This window comes from Natrix helvetica (assembly GCF_964273705.1).
Source record: "Natrix helvetica genome assembly, chromosome: 3".
Taxonomy (NCBI): domain Eukaryota; kingdom Metazoa; phylum Chordata; class Lepidosauria; order Squamata; family Natricidae; genus Natrix; species Natrix helvetica.
This window is the reverse complement of record NC_138549.1, coordinates 91,871,101-91,890,663: the sequence shown is the minus strand read 5'-3', so window position 1 is coordinate 91,890,663 and position 19,563 is coordinate 91,871,101. Positions and strand designations below refer to the sequence as shown.

Genomic DNA, 19,563 nt, shown 5'->3' with positions numbered 1-19,563 from the left:
ATCAGACAGGAAAGTAGAAATGTAAGAAGAATTATGAATTAAAATACATGTCAAAGAGTATCAATGGGATGATTGTGGGTTGTTTTGCTCTCAGGAATGGCTTTATTAATAAATAAAAATATTCTATTAGGTGATGTGAATAGATGGATGAGAAATGAAAGTAGAGAAGTGATTGAGCCATTTAGAAATATCTTGAATATCTACTTTAAAAATAGGTTTGCTTTGAATACATGGTTTTAGCATAAAGAAAAGGAGTAACACACAGTAAATCTAAAAGCTGACTGAATATTTGAATATGATGAACACCATAAATGTTAAAACTAGATGGCATAGTTAACAAGTGCTTTAAAATAAGAGCAAGGAGTGGCCTAAAGAGATGTGATGGCTACCTGATTCTTTAACATATTTATATCTATAAGATCTTGAAGCTAGATTGGTTAGGGACATGAACATGCAACAAATATTTACACTAACTGAGATCAAGAAGTGAAAATAAAAAAATAAATAAAGCAAGCTTGCAAATTCTATAAAACTCTATTGTGCAGTTGATCCTTTAATCTTTATTGAATTTATTTGTTCAAGCTGTACTGTTTTTCAGTGATTATAGATTTTGAATTTTTTAAAAATAACATTCAAAACAAATATATTTGCTGAATATCTCCTCAAAATGATACATGTAATATAAAATACTCCAATCTGTATTCCACTGATATCTTCAAGAGCTATCATGGATTTCCCCTTCTTCCTCGGAAGAATTTTCCTTAATCATGTCTTCGTTAGATGTATTGATTTCTAAAGGGAAAAAAGAAATACATTTATACAGTATTTGTTATTTACTCAATCCAGTTGCATCTGCTACTAATGTGCCCATCTATAATCACACCATTATAGAATGCAGAATTTCTGGATTTGCTATAAAATTGTAGTCGTCAAAATAATACAGGTAGCTCTCATTTAGCAAGTATCTTGTACAACAACTCTTCAAAGTTACAGTGGTGATGAAAAAGTAACTTTGGAACTCATCCTTGCATATAAGCCCTTCCTAAATCTGTAAAACGAAGGAAAGCTGAAGTAAGATCATAAGCACAGTCACTGTTTCACTTAGCAACCACTTCACTTAACAACTGAGTTTCTTGTTCCAAATTGTGTTTGCTAAAAACACCTGTAAAAACATTGCTAACAGCAAAAAAAAGAGGTTCTGTTAACCTCTGATCAATTAAGATAGTTGCAAATCTTTAATCTAGGGGAGCATGCTAATGTCTTAAAACTAACAAAGTGAGGAACAGAGGAAAAACAGAATGATCTATTCCGACCCATTTGGGTCATTGTTTCAATTAATAATTGTGCACTAGCCCCCATACTCAGTCACACAAACCCATGCAACATCCTTGTGTCCCCTCTCTGCCCTATCCCTCTTTAATCTATGCTGCATCCTTGCCACACTTCTCAGGTACCCTCACTGACTTTACCCATTGCACACCCTCCCCAATCCTGGTCACACTTCTTGTGCAATCCCTTGTAACTTCCACTTCGTGGCAGTAGCCACTTACTTGCCTACTGGCTTTAGACTTGCAGTTTCCTGCGGTCTTCCCCACTGATTTTAGTTATGGAAAGCTTGCAGGGAGAAAGTCAATGGGGAAACTACAGGGAAGGTTACAGGTTGCTTGGGTAAGTCTTCCCCACCTGTACACCATTCCCCAGTCCCCCTACTTTCATGCTGGCTACTCACACTTTCCTGCACCGTCCTGACCCACAGGACATCCTTGCACAGTTCTCCAACCTCTGCTGCACCCTTGCTACACTTCTCAGGCTTCTGAAAACTTGCAGAAATATCAGCGATCATAACTGAGTTTAGGCTGCTGGCTTCCCCAATAAATTGTGGAATACTATCAGGTAATTTGGAAATGACAATCACATTTCCTGCTGTGACTTGTGGGAAACCACCACAACTTTTAAAAATTTCAATCCCAAGAAAGTACAGAGTCCCAATTTTTATACACATTCTAAAAGCTAGCCACTCAAAGTAGCCTAGTCCGAAAATTATTGCTCTATGATACTGTTTTGCTCAATTGAAAATTAGAAACAGAAGAGTTTTAGCAGTATATAGATACTATATGTCAACCCCACCCCAAAATAAAATCTGCACCAATAATCAAATGCCCCTAATTATTGACAGCAGTTCCTTAAGAGCCGATTTCTAGGGACTCACTCATCCTCTACTCAATGGATCAGAATGCTTCTGGCAATGGAATTGCCAGAAAGTAATAACACCAAAGTAGTGGTAGATATTCTGTGGGCTTGGTCAGGCTTCATGAAAAGGGTAGCTATTTTTGATAAAGTTCAGCATTCCTTTTACTATTTGTTTTAGGTTCTAAAAGAATATTGTAATTATTTCTTCATCCAAGATGAATCCTCCCCTCTCATATATGCCCCTATATCCATGTATGCTGGAAAGGTATGGGAAGAAGTTCTGTGAGATATAGTTATGACATTTAGGACAAAAACTAAATACAATTACTATACCAAAGAAAACCTGGTATTTCCTTTTTCTGCAATTTATTCTGATAATCTGATATTTGGTGTCTGAATTCAGGCTTTAATGTCAAAAACGTCTGCGATATAAATCCTAATGATTGGAATTTCAGAATCACATTGAATTTCAACGTTAGCCCCAGATGGAAGGGTGATTTGGATATTATTCAGAAAATGACCTTTCATTCATTTGAGATTGATACTTGTCTATTTAGTTTCCTAGAATTCTGTCTGCTCAAAGAAATGGAAGATTTGAAAGCTTGCTGAAAGAGATTATGTGTTGATCTGATATTACCTCAGGAGCATTTCCCTTTTCTTACTGTATATTCTACTGGCAGAAAAATGTCTGGAAATAAAGAATATGATATCAGTGATTTTATAAAGTACCTTGACTAATTTCAAAATGGTTTAGCTACAGAAGCCTTGAAATCTTGGAAAAGAAAAAAAACTTAATGGAGAAGACTTGATCTAAGTGGCTTTAAAATTTTATCTAGTTCAAGAAAGATAAGCATTTTGGCTTTCATGGCTCAATCGGAATCAATTATGTCCTCTGTTTACATTATTTCTTGATTCTTCTTGTAGTGAGGCATGTATAAATTACGCACTTCTGTTTCAAGAGATTTAGAAGTTCTGATTTCCCTTCTCTCAACACAGTAGTAAACCCTGTCACTGTATTGCTTTAATGAGGTAGAAGCAGAATCTTTGCACCATAAAATCAAAGGACCTAGGGCAGTGATGGCGAACCTTTTTTGGCTCGCGTGCCACAAGAGGGGGGAGAGCTGGAGGGTCGTGTGCGGGCGTGCCACACCCATAATGCAACGCGCGACCCCCCCAGTGCGTATGCGCGCACAACGTGCGACCCCCCCATTTTTACATGCTTTTTTTGCCCTCCCCAGGGTCCAGAGGCTTTATAGGAGCCTGGGGAGGGCGAAAAGAGCCTCCCCCGCCCCCCCGGAGGCCCTCCAGAGGCTTCAGGGACCGTCCAGAGGCTTCCCTGAAGCCTTTGGAACGCTTAAAACCACCCTCCGAGCAACCCGGAAGTCACTTCCGGTTTGCTCAGAGGGTGGTTTTAAGTGCTCTGAAGGCGCTCTGAAGGCCCTCCGGGGGGGCGGGGGGGCTCTTTTCGCCCTCCCCAGGCTCCTATAAATCCTCTGGAGCCTGGGGAGGGCGAAAAATGGCTTTTAAAAAGATGAACTCAGCTGGCCAGCGCGCACATGCACGCTGGCCAGCTGACAGGGCAGCTTCTCGCGTGCCCTGACAAATGGCTCCGCGTGCCACTTGTGGCACGCGTGCCATAGGTTCGCCATCACGGACCTAGGGTATAGTTGTATATGGGTAGTCCTTGACTTTTGACAATTGAACCCAAAATGTATGCTAAGCAAGACAATGGTTAAGTGAGTTTTGTCCCATTTTACAACTTTTCTTGACCCAGTTGTTAAGTGAATCACTGTATTTGTTAAAGAGAATCTGGCTTCCCAACTGACTTTGCTTGCAGAAGGTCTCAAAAGGTGATCACAAGATCCTGGGACACTGTAACTATCATAAATACATGCCAGTTGAGGCAGGGCAAGATGGCACACTTCCGTCGTCTTCATAGTCACTGAAACGTGACTCCACCCATAGAAGCTTCAGGCATCTTGTCTTTGTCTCCGTGGCACTCAGACAAATCTCTTGTTACATTGGACTCTGGGCTTGGAACAAAGGACTTTATTACTTTATTGCCAGGAGCTGAATACAGAAAAGGTTCCTATCTGCTTGGACTCTCTGCCTCGTAACCTCCCTTGGCGGTTTTCCTCCCTCTGTACTGACATTGTTATCTCTTTGCTCATTATAATGCCACCCAAAAGACCACCCCCGGGGAAGCCGGCCTTTGCAGTCTCCGCCCCGACATCCTCAGCGTCCAGCCCCAGCGGACAACAGACTTTAACCTCCCTGCTTCAGCCCAAGCCTTCTGAGGTGGACTTTCAGCAGATGTTTCAACAGATTTTAAAGGGACAGGAGGATTTAAAAAATCAATTTAAGGAGATGAATGAGCAGCTCAGAGAGAACCAAGACCGGGCGATTAATAATTCACAGAGACTGGATCTTTTGGAGGAGGAGACGGCTGAGATGAGGGGGGAGGTGAGGGGAGTGCAGAAAGGGAACCAAGAGCTTGAGAACCGCCAGATAAAAATGGAATTTGAAAGAATGTCCTTTTTCCTTAGCTTTCAAAATGTGATTGAGGAGGATGATGAAGATTTAAGGGACATTATGATAAACCTTTTGGCTGAATACATCAAAAAAGACAAACAACAGATGGGGTGGGACATGGACCTGGTTTATAGAGTAAATTCAGCATACACTAGAACATATAACGTTCCAAGGGAGGTACACATTAAATTCCTTAGAAAGACCACAAGAGATGAGATTCTGAGTGCACAAAGGGGGCAAGCACTAAAATACCAGGATAGAGAAATAGCCATTCTGAAACAGATCCCTAAGAAAGTGAGAGAGAGAGAAGAAAAAACTATTCGCTACTAGCGAAGAAATTATACCAGAAAGGGGTGTGGTTCAGATGCCTGATGCCTGAAGGTATGCTAATTTTCTGGGAGGACACAAGAGTCAGAATCAATACAACCATAGAGGCTCAGGCCTTTATGGAAAAAAATAAAGCCCTCCTAGATAAGCCTGATGACACTACACCAGACACACAGGACACGGGAGGGGCCGGAGCTCTGCTGGCGGGGGGAGAAGGGGCAACATCGAGAAAACTCAGATCACAAAAATGAACAAGAAAATCTGTTTGATGTAAAATGATTGAAATTATTTGAAGATAAAAGTTTATATGCTGACAAAATACCATCAATCTGTAATAATCTAATGTATTAATAATTGAAAAGTATGAGTATGGGGTGAGGGACCACCTCCTGCATATTGTAACTGCCAAAATTTGTAACTTATTCCACTACCCCTTTCCTTGTTTACTTTTTAAAAAACCAATACAATTTTGTTTAAAAAAAAATACATGCGAGTTGCCAAGCATCTGAAAGTTGATCATGTGATCATGGGGGATGCTGCAACAATTGGTAAGTGTGAAAAAGTCATGTTACTTTTTTCAGTGCTGTTACAATTTCAAACTGTGAGTAAATGAATGGTTGTAATTCAAGGGCTACCTTGAATTAATTTGTAATTAAAAGTAATTAAAACGGAGAACCCGAAAAAAGACCTAAATAAATTTGATGTGAATATGAAAGTAAGCCTTTATGATATTGTTTCAATTATTTGCAGCAGAATGTTTTGTTTTTCATTCTGAGCTTTCAACAATCAAGGCATAAAAAATGCCCATTATCAGAATGATACCTTATTGATGGATACTGTAAAAATAAAAACCTTCCCCTTTCTTTTTCTAAAATGGGAACCAATTTATGGAACAGCTGAATAATTGCTTCCAAAATCTGATGGGAGTGTCAGCTTCTATGCTAATCTTAAATAAGGCTTGGAAAAGGGAAAAAAAGAAAAGAGTTGTTTCTTTTTCTAAGAAGGTCTGCAGGTACATTTCCTCATGTTTCGTTTCCATCAAGAAGGCTTTCTTGAAATGTTTAAAGAAAATGGAGCATTTCAAAAGAATTAGCTTAAATTATGTACTTCACCACATAATCGGATACTCTATTCCTTTCAGCCACTACAGAGGCCGCTTATCTACTTCAAGAGGAAGGATGTCTACTGTGAAAAAAAAATTGGCCAGGACAGTTGCGGAGTAGAAACTTTCTGAGCATGCCTTTCCTTTTAATTTTATTTTTCTAACCCAAGGAGTGATGGAGACCAATTATGTAAAGGGGCTCAGGACTCTGCCTGTCAGCAGGAAAGTCTTTTGAAAACTGAACAGAAACTTGGTCTGGCAGAATTCTCCAAGAGAAAGACTGAATTGAAAATGGGCCAGGTCTGTCCAAGTGCTGCGGAGAAAAAAAAATCAAAACAATCCCCTAATGCAGTCCTATGGGAGAAAAAAGGGGCCCCGCATCTTGGAATGTAGCCAATTCCTTCATTCTAAGCCCCCGCCTCCTTCCCCACCCCTAGTCATGTCACTCAAAAGAGAGCTATTATACAGAAGTTAAAAAAAGAAGTCAAACCCAGCAGTGCTTTCTCTGTTTCTTTGCCTAAAGAAAACTTCAGTAGGACTGCAGGTAAAGACAGACTTTCAAACCAAAAATCTTGAGAAAAGCTTTTAAGCTATAAACAGATTCATTTTTTCCCTGTTTCTTGCACAGGGAAAAATTTCTTGACTTCTGTGGGATTGTTCTCCAACAAGTTTTGGAGGCATCCTCATCCCAGTATCACTATGACGACTTGTCTTGAAGTCAAATGAGAACGGAGGACTCATCCTCGTCGTCTAAATGGAAGATCTAAAGAATATCTTTGGGGCATGGAAAAAAGAGCTTTTCCTCCCATTCTTAGAGTCGTATTTCCTCCCTCTTTATTTTGCTGGTAAAACTATTTCTATAATCAAAGTAAAGAAATATGAAAATGGAACAAATGCCCTTTAAGCTTATCCTAAAGAAACTATTAACATGTGACATAGGAACTCTGGTGTCCTCAGTTGAGAAGTCAGTAAGGGAAAAATAATATCTCTGTTTCAACAGGTCCAATGAGATATGGTTATCTGCTATGAGGCATCTCCATATTTGAGAAGAACATACCACTGGCAATAACCGTGGATGTGACTGCTAGATTTGCAATTGTCTTTATCTTGTGTTGCTCAACACAAAAGGGTTCCCCTCATTTCTGACAGAGGGACGTACATAAAAAATATACGCAAACATATACTGAGAGAATCACTTCCACAGGTCTATGATTGAGAGAAATCTCCAGTTGAGGTTTCAGCTGAAATAAAAATATTTGGCCTGCCAAGTTGGGACTTTGCACAGAATTACTTTCCTTTGTTATTTTTCCTTAAGAGGTCATCTAAAAATTGCTTTCCTTTCAGGGCAATGCCTTTGTGGCAAAAAGTGACAGAAATCATACATTATGACTTCTTCTCTCTCTGAATATCTGTGTTGGTTAAATAGATCCTATGCTGTACCATTTTCTTCCTTTGCATAATGCTAATTCACCTTTATTCCATAAAGACAGAAGTGAATATTTCATTGCAAGTATTAAGAAAGCAACATATGCAATTTTAATAACAGCTAATAAAATAATTTTGTCAGGTGGTATTGCATTAAGGATTTTCTTAGATTTCTAATTCATGCAGAAAACTGTGGAGTCCTGATATCTCTGCACATTTCAGTATTTCAACATAATGCTGTGGAATAGGAGCCAAAGACATTGTAATCGGGACTGCCTAATGCCTGGCTGTTGATGTCATAGTGTGATCACTCATTTCCTGATGTGTTCATCATCCGACTCCTTGTGCCTTCCAGCTTACCCCAATTCTCCTTTCACAGCCTTGTTAACTCTTGCTCATAGGAGATCAAGTAATTTTACATACAGAAAGGAATCCACACCCCCTAGTAAGGACCACTTATTTTACTGAAATAGAACGAATGGAAAACTTACAGACAATAATGAGCACTGAGAAGCAGAATAAAAACTAGAATGTCACCAACATCTGTATAATTCTACCAAGAAACATCTTAATAATTATACACCAGAAATGTATGGGATTGGTCAGAAAAAGAAAAGCATACAAGGGTTTTTTTTCTGAATTGAGTCAGTTTTTTTAAAAAAATGTATGGTGTATCAAGAAAAGAAAGATTTGTTTTTATGTAAAATTTATTTTTTTCAGCTGGATAGAAATACAAGTGGGGTTCAGCATCCAAACAAAATTTAACTCTCCCTTACCTTCTGGCTTCTGATGTCAAATAATTTATGATAATTCAGAGATTCACCATATGCTGGCAACAGTACCATTACTGTTGAAATGAGTGAGGTTCCCCTAAAGCAGTGATGGCGAACCTATGGCACGTGTGCTACAGGTGGTACTCGGAGCCATTTGTCACTTCCGGTTTGCTCGGAGGGTTGTTTTGAGCGCTCCGAAGGCGTCAGGGAAGCCTCCGGACGGTCCCTGAAGCCTTTGGAGCGCTCAAAACGACCCTCTGAGCAATCTGGAAGTCACTTCCGGTTTGCACGGAGGATCGTTTTGAGCGCTCCAAAGGCGTCAGGGAAGCCTCCGGATGATCCCTGAAGCCTCCAGAGGGCCTCCGGAGGCTCTTTTCGCCCTCCCCAGGCTCCTATAAAGCCTCTGGAGCCTGGGGAGGGTGAAAAAAGCATGTAAAAATGGGGGTTGCGCCTTTTGTGCACGCATGCGCATGGGGGGGTCGCGCATTGCATTATGGGTGCGGCACGCACCCACACGACCCCTCTGCGCTCCCCCCACTTGTGGCAAGCGAGCCAAAAAAGGTTCACCATCGCTGCCCTAAAGTATGTTTGCTGCTAAATTTTTTACAGTTAATCAAGTTTACTGGAAATCTCTTTCCAGTATAACCTTTATCTTTTTAGTACATGCATCTTCTTCTCTCTCTGGATATCTGTGTTGGTTAGATAGATCGCACATGCAAGCTTTGGGCACTCAGTTCGGAAAAGGTTGGCCATCATTGTGATAAGCGCTATTCCAGGAGGCAGATCCAACTGTCAATCATCTGCTCGTGCTAAATCAGGCTACGCTGAAGCTGTCCAGGCTGTTTGCTGCAAGGAGGCAAATTGCTGGGAAGCAGAGGCTGAAGGGTGGGGGCCGGCTGGTGGACGGGGCTTCGGCAACATTCGTTGTATAAGACGCACAGACATTTTCACCCACTTTGGGGGGGGGGGGGGAAGAGTGCACCATATAAACTGAAAAATACGGTAACTCTTCAGCAGCTCAAGACTGCCTATTTCTTTGTGTCCTTGCCATATGATTCCAAAACTGTGCCCTATGGTGACTTGGAGCACTGAAGAAAATTTACAGGGTGCCACAGGATATTTTACAACTTAATAAATTTTTTACAATATACAAATAATGTTTTTACATTGTAAACTGCCCAGAGAGTACTATAAAGCACTATGTGGTGGTGTATAAGCCTAAAATATTATTGGTATGCTATTGCATGGGACAGTTAGTGAGTTTGTTCTGGTACCATGGAATGTGGCACGATGGAATGTCATGGCATGGTTTGAAAACTACTAGAGATGCTGGGAACCAACAAAGTTTGAGTACCAATTGAATTGAATTGAGTACCTTTTGGGTTACCCATTTTTGTTTTCTCCCACCAAGTCCAATTCCAACGCTAGTAACTTCCTGCCCCCTACTTGCTTATGTCAGCTTTCCTTCCCATGTAGAAAAAACCATTACTTTTAATCCCCCAGCTCTTTCTCAGCCTCAGATTATATGACAAATGCAGTCTATGACTGAGAGATCATGTGACAGGATGTCAGACTATATATACTTTATTCATTCCATCACACTAATTTTATACTACTAGTTTTCAACGTTTATTTAAAAAATTAATGGGCAAGGCCTTTTAGCAATTGCTGAATTGTTATGAGCATCCCTGGGAATTAAAGTTTAATAGCCCCTGAAGGCACCGGGTTCTCAATTGGATTTTAATGGTTACATCCTACACAAAGCAGAATTTATAGCCAGACATACTTTGAACATTTGAAGGTCTGTGTAGTACATAGACTTCCAATTAAGAAGGATCATTTGTTCTGGAAAACTGCACATATTAAAACACATGCTACACTAGAGTATTATCTGGAAGAATATTTGTAAAACATCTATCCTGTAAAATTCAATTACTTAGAAATCAGAACTGTAATGTCTTGTCCCAAAAATGAGCAAATAAGGGGAAAATGTTCTAGTGAGTTATTGCAACGATTAAGTTACATGAAATGTAAGTAGAAAGAATAAACATATACAGTAGAACCTCTGGTCATGAACTCTTCGGACCACGACCAAATTGGGTTCCGACCAAAAAATTCACATCCCCTCCCCCCCCCCCCCCCGCTGATTTTTCCTTCTGCACCATTTTTTTTGTAAGCACCAAATTTCCAAAATTAGGTTCAGGTCATGACTAAATTGGGCTGCGAACAAAATTATGGAACAAATTATGGTCGTGATCAGAGGTTCTACTGTATGCCAATCATGTATTTTCTGTATATGATGGTGATGATATTCATAGACCACTACCTAAGTACATGTTTGTTCACTGCATCAGATATTATTTAGAATATACAACAAATACCTTTGTTTACATTCTGGCCAAGAATCACCATATCTGCTGTGAGTTTCCGCAATACCACATGCAGAGTTGGATATTCAATGACAACTTTCCCTTTCAAATTGTCTAGAAGGCTTTTATTGGCATCCAATTCTTGATACCTTTTGGAAAGGATAATAAGCATTGTAAGTATTATACAGAGATTTGATTATTCCAACATAAACAATATGACTTTTTTTCAGGAACAAATATTCACTTGCTCTCATCAGATGTCAGCCTAAAAACAGCTTTGCTGATCAAACTTCAGCTTTCTAGGACATGTGAAAATATGTTTAGAACTTTGGTGAGTCCCTTTCCAAGACATATTTTAATGCAGTGCTAATTCACTTTGTATTCCGTAAAGAGAGACTGTATTTCAGGTTATCATGGAAATTCCCTAAAATTTATTCAAATATGAGGTAATAATAAATCTCTTACAACCCAGCATTCTGTTGCAATGTGCAATTCCATACTGTTGGCCTTTATAAACAGTTCATTTTTAGGATGTTCCAACATAAGCTTTTTTTTTCTTTTCCAGCTACAGGAATACCTAATTTGGGCATTGCTTATGATGTTGAAATAACTTAGCTATGTAGCATTGTCTGAAAGAAAGGGGGAGAGAGTTACAACTATTTTACTTAACATTTCTTTAGAAAAGAGAATGCCTTTGAGTAAATATGTATCACATTTCAGATTTTCAGGCCATGAATCCTTAATCAATGGATTTAAATTTTGAAAAATGTCTCCCCCCCCCTCTATTTATCTATCTATCTATCTGTCTGTCTGTCTGTCTGTCTGTGTGTGTGTGTGTATGTGTGTGTGTGTTTGTGTTACAACCCCTGGTATACTAGTCTCCCTTTATTTATTTATCAGCACAAACACACACACACACACACACATATTTGTGTTACAACCCCTGGTATGCCTAAATATGGGAGAAAGGTCACTACTCCCTCTTTCTGTCCTTCGGCTCATCACAGAAGACCATGCAGGCAGAAAACCATATTTTTATTTTTAATGTTGCCTTTTTTATATTTGTGTTATATTTGTACTGATAAATAAATAAAGGGAGACTAGTATAGAACTATTTTGAGCTAATTAGCTCTCATCAGCTAGCCATACCCTTACTGGGATTTGAACCTGGGCTGTATTATATCTTAGGCAGGAGTCTTAGCCACTAAGCCACAGGCTCGCCTCCTTATCAGTTGAGCCAGGGAAATAGGTATGTATTTGTGTTACAACCCCTGGTATGCCTAAATATGGGAGGAAGGTCACTACTCCCTCTTTCTTAGCTTAGTGGCTAAGACTCCTGCCTAAGATATAATACAGCCCAGGTTCAAATCCCAGTAAGGGTATGGCTAGCTGATGAGAGCTAATTAGCTCGAAATAGATCTATACTAGTCTCCCTTTATTTATTTATCAGTACAAATACAACATACACACACACACACACACACACACACACACACATATGGATTTTTCAAATAGCAAGAATACTTTTAGTATTTTATTATAATTCTTGCCAAATTTCAATTCACTTAGATGAAAATATATTTTAACAGTAGGCCATGACTTTCTGACAAAGAGGTAGACATGTTCCATATTTAGTTTTTGTTTGAAACAAAAAAATGGAAAGTAATTTAGGTGATCAAGTCCAATCTCACTGCTCAATGCAGGAATAAAATCAATCTGTCTGAATAGAACAGCATACACCCACATTAAACGATTGTATAGCTAATATAACAAATAATTTAGCTATTTTAAAATACAGAACATTTATTTATTCATTTTGTTTTACAGATTTTATAGGAAGACTCTGGGTAAGTTACAACATGCTAAAATTATAAGCAGCAGTAGAAATCAAAATGATAAAAATAACAGTAATGTTGTAAGGGAGAAATATGTAAAATGCTGGGGATTTGTCCTCCTACACATGGAACACAAATTAAAGTCTTCTACTATAATTTGATGTGGGATGTTTGTGCTAGAATGCACCAAACAGATACACTGAAGTGCCTTTTTGTTGTTAATGTAATGTGAATTGTAATGATAGACAAAGATAAGACATGTAGTATGAACTGAACACACACATGTAGAACACAAATAAAGCTGATACATTTCTCACTATGGATGATGCTAGGTAGGATTACAAGTGCCCCTCCTACAATTCTCTGCAAATAGAAAAATGACACAGTAATTTTACCTTACTCTTTTGATTTGCAGAAAGTTGTATCACAAGAGCTTTTAATCCAAGACTTGCAATTTAAAGATACTCCATTCATGTAATTTCATTCAATTTCTAGAGTTTTTTGAATCTAATAACTCACCATTATTGGCAGCTTATTGATCTAACAGTCCACCAAATAAGAAAAATTACTCTAATGACTTTGATTCTGTTACGTCTAATCCAGAGGTGGATTTCTGTCAGTTTGCCCCGGATTGGGCGAATTGGTAGTGGTGGCGTTGGGAGGCTCCACCCACCTGCCCGGACACTTCTGCGTATGCACAAGCAAACCATAGTAAAATAAATTGAAACCCACCAATGATCTAATCCCTTGAGTATCAAAGCAAAATGAATGTTACTGCCTTAAAAAAAGTTGCATGGTGGCCATATATCTGAAAGCATCCTTTAAAAAGGTTTTATTATCCCTTTATTTCACTGGATTATCTAGAGAGAGATGGGCCCATACATTATATACCGTTAGAGAAGCAGAAAGAAGATTAGAAAATTATCTCAGTAATAAATTGCTCTTTCAATTTCTCAATAATGATCTAGCAATATTCAGCAAAGCACTCTAGGCACCAAATTTTGAAAGTTTAATTAATATACAATAAAATTCATAGAACACTGTTACATAGCAAAATGATACTGCTGGGAAAAATTAATGGTTGGTTGTGGAAGCAGAATTCAAATTGCAATACTGTAATTTAGCTTAATGTCCATTGGAACTTCTCATACCAACAACTGCAAACTGAATTCCTCAAAGAAAAATTCCATTTATTCGTGTTTTTAGAATTATCCAAATGACTTGGATCTAGCCCCAATTCCATATACCAGGTCCTTCCTCGTCCCCCGGGATGATGCACTTACAGCAGTGCTTCTCAATTATTTTCTGTCATGCCCCCCCTAGGAAGAAGAAAACATTTCGCCCCCCCCCCGCGCGACTGTAAATAGTATCATTTGTCTATAAAATTGTTATAAGTACACCTCTGCATAACACTGTATCCTTATTAACGTATAAGAGAATAAAAAAAGAAAGAAATGTGGATCAATTTACAACAAAGAATAGCTTTATTAACTGTAGCAGAAAAGATTTAAAGGAGCACAGGATTTAAAGGAACACAATATTAAAAAAACTTTAACTTGCAAAACAAAAATATATAAAATAATTTGAGCTGAGCCCCCCTTTACGGAGCCTCGCGCCCCCCCTGGGGGGCCCGCCCCACTATTTGAGAAGCACTGACTTACAGCAATAAGTAAACAATGGAATATTTCTAAATAACTCTAATAATTTGTATTTAGCTACTTTCTTTTTACAATTACCAATGTATAAAGTACTACACTTCAGAATAAACTTTTCATAGGAAAATAATGAGAAAGCTAATGCCCCAAACCCCAAATGAACAGACATACATGCCTAAGTGAAATTATAATTATTAAATGACTACCATGCTCTTAAAACCATTGTGGGAGTCTGAGGGATCCAGAAGGCACCAGGTTGTCCCTTCCAATGTTAAATATCCAATTATCCTAATCTGGATTTGTATGGACTGTTTCTGCTATAGAATTCCTTAACAGTAACAACGGGGCACAGGTTAGTATTTTTGATAAAGTTCACAGAGTTAGACTTTAATGGTCCAAATTCAATTAAAATACAGTAATGCAACTTGCATTTCCTGGTTTGGAAAGAAAGAGCTTTATGCAAGAGTTACTTCCTTTCACTCCAACTTCAATCATCATGAAAATAATTTGTTTTATTTTTTTTTACCTCAAGTAATTATGACCAGTTCTTCCTAAGCCCATTTTTTTTAAAAAAAGGATAAGAGCTTTGAATTTTAAATTCAAAGAGCGCTTTCATAACATTTGGAACAGCATATGAGGAGAAACATATTTACTGATTTATTTACAGTACTTTAATACAAAGTACAGCGGTACCTTTCCACTGGCAAGAATCTCCATGCATTCTTTTCTGGTTAAGCAAACATTTAATACACTTTCCATTATCTCATGTTTTAGACAAAACATCCTTAGCATCCAGCTTGGCAGAGCATAAAACATTTGTACTTTAAACTATTTTATGATAGTAAATTATTCAAGTGTTAGATCACCAAGGCCTAGTTTTAAGTAAACTTCATTGGTTGACAGACAGGGACAACTTCTGGCTAATACCCAAAACTTTGGAAGAGTGTGAAGAGCTAAAGAATTATAAGAGAGGAGAAGAGTTTTTCTTAACAGTAATGTCACTAACTAAACTTATTGCCCTGTTTTATTTTTAATTCCTTGGTTACCCCTCTTTCCATTAAAAATATACTTTTCTGTTTCCCTGCAACATAAATTTATTCAGCATTTAAACAAGCCTTGAAATACCTTGTTTATTCAATTTATCATCAATTCTACCTCAGACTTTCAACACTGCTAAAACAACAAGCAGCCTAGGTTAGATGTTTCAAAGTTAACTATAGGGATGAGAATGTCAGATTTGACCATTTTTCATATTAGAAAAAACCAGCTCCACTCACCCACAGCTTTTATAACAAAGTGTTATCTCTTACATTCTTGTTGACATCTAATTTCCATGATCAGCGGGAAGGAAGGAAGAAATGAAAGGAAGCTCAGGTTATATATTAATCTTTAGCTAATCATGTTTGACTAAACATGACAATGACTCAAAAGATAGGATACAACAAGTATTTACTGCTGGATCATAATTTGCACTCTTTAGTGCTGTGCTAGTCCATTTGACTCACAGCTTTGTCCTTGTTCTCTTTTAAAGCTTTTGCTTCCTTCTCTCTCTGACTTTCCCCTCCAAAAAAAGTCAGTTACCACCTGCTCTGTCTCTTTCAACCTGGGCTTTTTAAGCTTCTTAATCTTCTCCCAATTTGACAGACAATTTTCTGAGATAAATGAAAGATGCAAAGGTGTTGTTTAGTTTTCACAGTATCCATGGTAACAAAGGTGCATTCTTGTGTATCTCCTTATACAAAAGGGTCTTTGTTAGTTTCTAATATTTTACTTTATAGATGATGCTATTCCCAATAAAATTTAAAAATACATACCCAGCCTCTCTGTCATAATGAGAATAGGTAATTATTTTTAAATAGTTTCAATGAAGTTTTCAGTAACCACAAATCCAAATTAGTAAAAATAAATCCAAAATAAGTTACAAGGAAAAAGAATGACTAAATGCCGAAGACGCATGGAACGCTGTTACCTTCCCACCAATGTGGTCCCTATTTTTCTACTTGCATTTTTACATGCTTTTGAACTGCTAGGTTGGCAGAAGCTGAGACAAGTAATGGGAGCTCACTCTGTTACGCGGCACTAGGGATTCGAACCGCTGAACTGCCGACCTTTCTGATCGACAAGCTCAGTGTCTTAGCCACCATAAATTGTCATCTTTTCAATGCTGCTTCAATAAAAGGTCCAGAAATTACCAGAAATATTGTACAAATTGTTTATCTCTGATCAAATATTACAACTTTAAATTCTTTTCGCTTCTCACCATCTTTGTCCTTTAAGTCATTCCAATGGCATTGGAGAATTTAATCTTTCATCAATCTTTGGCATTCAAGAGTTTTAATAATGGAAATTTTGTAGTCTGTAATTGATGATAAAGATAAAAATGTTAGGGAGTTGCTCTTCATCTTGCAGAGTATTCAGATGAATACTGCACTTGGGGAAATAATTCTTGAGTAAGAATTTGTAAAAATATTCTGATATCAGCATATACTGACAAAGATGCTTCCAGAAAGCAGCCAATCGGTCACCATTATATTTTACAGAGCAGTCCTCAGGGAAATGAATTTGGAAACCCTGTGTATAACATTTCATAAGATTCAAGGAAAAAAGACATCTTTCCCTTGGGAATTCAAGGCGGCATACAAAATTCTTCCAATTCTTCCCTCCACAACAGCCCTTCAAATAAGTCAGGGTGAGAGAAGATTACAGCTCAAAGCTACCCAAGGATCTTCCATAGCTGAATATGAAGAAGGTGAATGAACTTGGGCCTCTCTAGTGCAAGCATTGTAACTGTATTACACTGGCTGTCAAAAGTAGTGCACTGCTAATAGAATGGATTCTAGTAACAATAATGTAGAATATTTGACTTCATTTCATGAAGTAGGAGGATAGAAGAAGGAACAAAGAAGATATGTATGTATCTTACAATTACTTTCATGTATTAATTCAAAGGAGCTGCATTACAGCAGAGATAATAACTAACAGATGGACATTCATTCCTAAGTGGTGAATAAGCCATCCTTGTGGTTATGATTTCTGAAGTAGAATACATCAAGATTTACTCCTCGGTTGTTTGGCAAGGGAAAAATCTACACACTGGATTGTAAATTTAGTTTATACAACTTATTTGAAATTTTGTGTATATGTTTGTCTCAATACTAATTTAATAATTCAGAGAGGAAGAATTAAGATTGTCAATCTTTTTCAAGATGATTTGTAAAGAACACTGGCACCTGAATGATTCTTTGGCTGTAATTCCCATAAAAAGGATTCAAGCACTAAATAAATTGCAATTTCCTGAAAACACAGACACTTTGTCAACTGAATTACCAACTGTTTCCCCTCAGCTAACCTCTTTAACCACTTCCATACTTCTCAACTGAAGTTGTAAATCAACACACTTTTGGATGCAATTTTTCAAAAAAATGGATCATGTAAGAGTTATCTTCACGGTTAAACAACAATTCATTTCCCTCATATAGCATATATTACCATAATCTGAAGAATGACACTTTTAAACTCTCTTTTATAAAGGATCGTAGATATGTTTATAATGCAGGGAACTCTGAAATTCATATTTTACTTAGGTAAATGACAACATTGCTGAAGAAAAAGGTTCCTATATAATGTATCTAGATTTGTAGACATTTGTAGAACAGATGTGTGTTGCAAAACATGACATGAATGTATTCTTAAAACATGAAAGTAGTTGGCCTATGCACTTCAGTGACTGTTTAACCCAATTTCAGACACACAAATACACTTTGAACATTTCAAAAATGTGACCCAGAGAAGGAAAATGTTGAGACTTGGCTTTGACTATCATAACCACAGTAGCTTGAAAATTCAGTTACAGAAAACCCTCCAAAAACATTCATTTATGCAATAATTCCATATTTAAAATTGCTTAAGACAATTAAAATTAAGACACCCCAAATATGTTCCTTTAACAATTATAAGGACAACAAATTTTAGAAGAAAAAATAATAAAAAAAGAGGGAACAGATCAGTGGTGGGATTCAATTTTTTTTACTACCGGTTCTATGGGCGTGGCTTGGCGGCAGGGGAAGGATACTGCAAAATCCCCATTCCCTCCCGATGAACTCAGGAAGCAAACAATAGATGGGGGCGGGGCTAGTCAGAGGTGGTATTTACCATTTTTCTGAAATACTCAAAATTTCCACTATCGGTTCTCCAGAACTGGTCAGAACCTGCTGAATACCACCTCTGGAACAGATCCTCCTGGGAAGAAGTTGCTCAATTTTGATGCATACACCAAGACGGCCATGTTTTGAGTTGCCAGCTTTAAATGCCAATGGAATAAAGACAACTTTTCAAAGATTATATAATACATAAGGGAGAGAGACAGACCTATTAAGATTGACTTGCATTCTTCACTTTCCACTTGCCAGGTAAACCAATGACCCTCTTCTGAAATTACTACGGTATCTATGGCAAGCAACATATTACAGCTGTATTCTGAATTAAGTTGCAACTTCTGATAATATTCAGAATTAGGTCCAGAGGAATTAATGACAATAATTCAATCTGGATATCAGTGAACCATATCTTTTTATAAGTGTGTCATTCTTGTTCAGAAAATTCGGGAAGGCAAACATTCTTGCCTGGTGAATGGCTACCACAAAGGACCTTAATATTCAAGAGCAACACTGAATCTAAGGACACACAAACTTAGTCTTAACATGGAATAGAACGCCATGAAACATCTGAAAATTAAGTGCCAATTCTATTACTAGTCAGGTTGTTAATCATATATTTGTTGGTTATTGACTCAAGAACTGCTTATCATATGCCTTAACATGTCTCCTAGGGTTGGACATGACATACGCCTTTCTGGGGAACAACACAGTGCAGCTAGACAAGTTACTGCAAACCAGAATGAAGCAATACCAAACTGCTGATTGTCTTTTTTTTTATATGAAGATTTTAAACTCATTGCTACTTCTCCCCAACCTTCCCACATTTCAGCTGATTCCTTGCCCCTCACTTTATGGTTCTTGACCAGCAAGTGTGCAACTTCCCTTCCAAGTAGTATTGTTTTCTACTCTTCTTGAAGCACCGAGGGGGAAAAAAAGATGCAAGGTGCAAAGTACAGATATGTGACCAGATTTACACTGCAAGTCATATATATATATAGATAGTAGCAATTCAGGTTACTATTGAGAAACCTGAAAAGGACGAAAATAACTCAGGCCTTCTGCTACCTTGATGTAAAACCCAGATCTATAAAGATTCCAACAAAGTTTAAAAGTCACAAACCAGCGACAGATAAGGCAGCAAGGCTAGGAGCAAAAATTTGAATAAGGAAAGATAATAATACAGCATCCAATATATGTA

At 37.8% G+C, this 19,563-nt stretch overlaps 1 protein-coding gene across 1 annotated transcript in view; it reads right to left on the bottom strand.

Moving 5' to 3' along the window:
* Positions 1-370: 370 nt before the first annotated feature.
* ZNHIT6 (zinc finger HIT-type containing 6) overlaps positions 371-19,563 on the bottom strand; it is a 45,773-nt gene continuing 26,580 nt past the window's right edge. Inside the window, exons 9-10 of the mRNA XM_081946302.1 lie at positions 10,731-10,867; positions 371-792 (exon numbers count right to left, since the gene is read on the bottom strand). Of these exons, the coding sequence (XP_081802428.1) occupies positions 716-792; positions 10,731-10,867 (214 nt within the window). The 3' untranslated portion in view covers positions 371-715. The remainder of the gene's footprint in view (positions 793-10,730; positions 10,868-19,563) is intronic.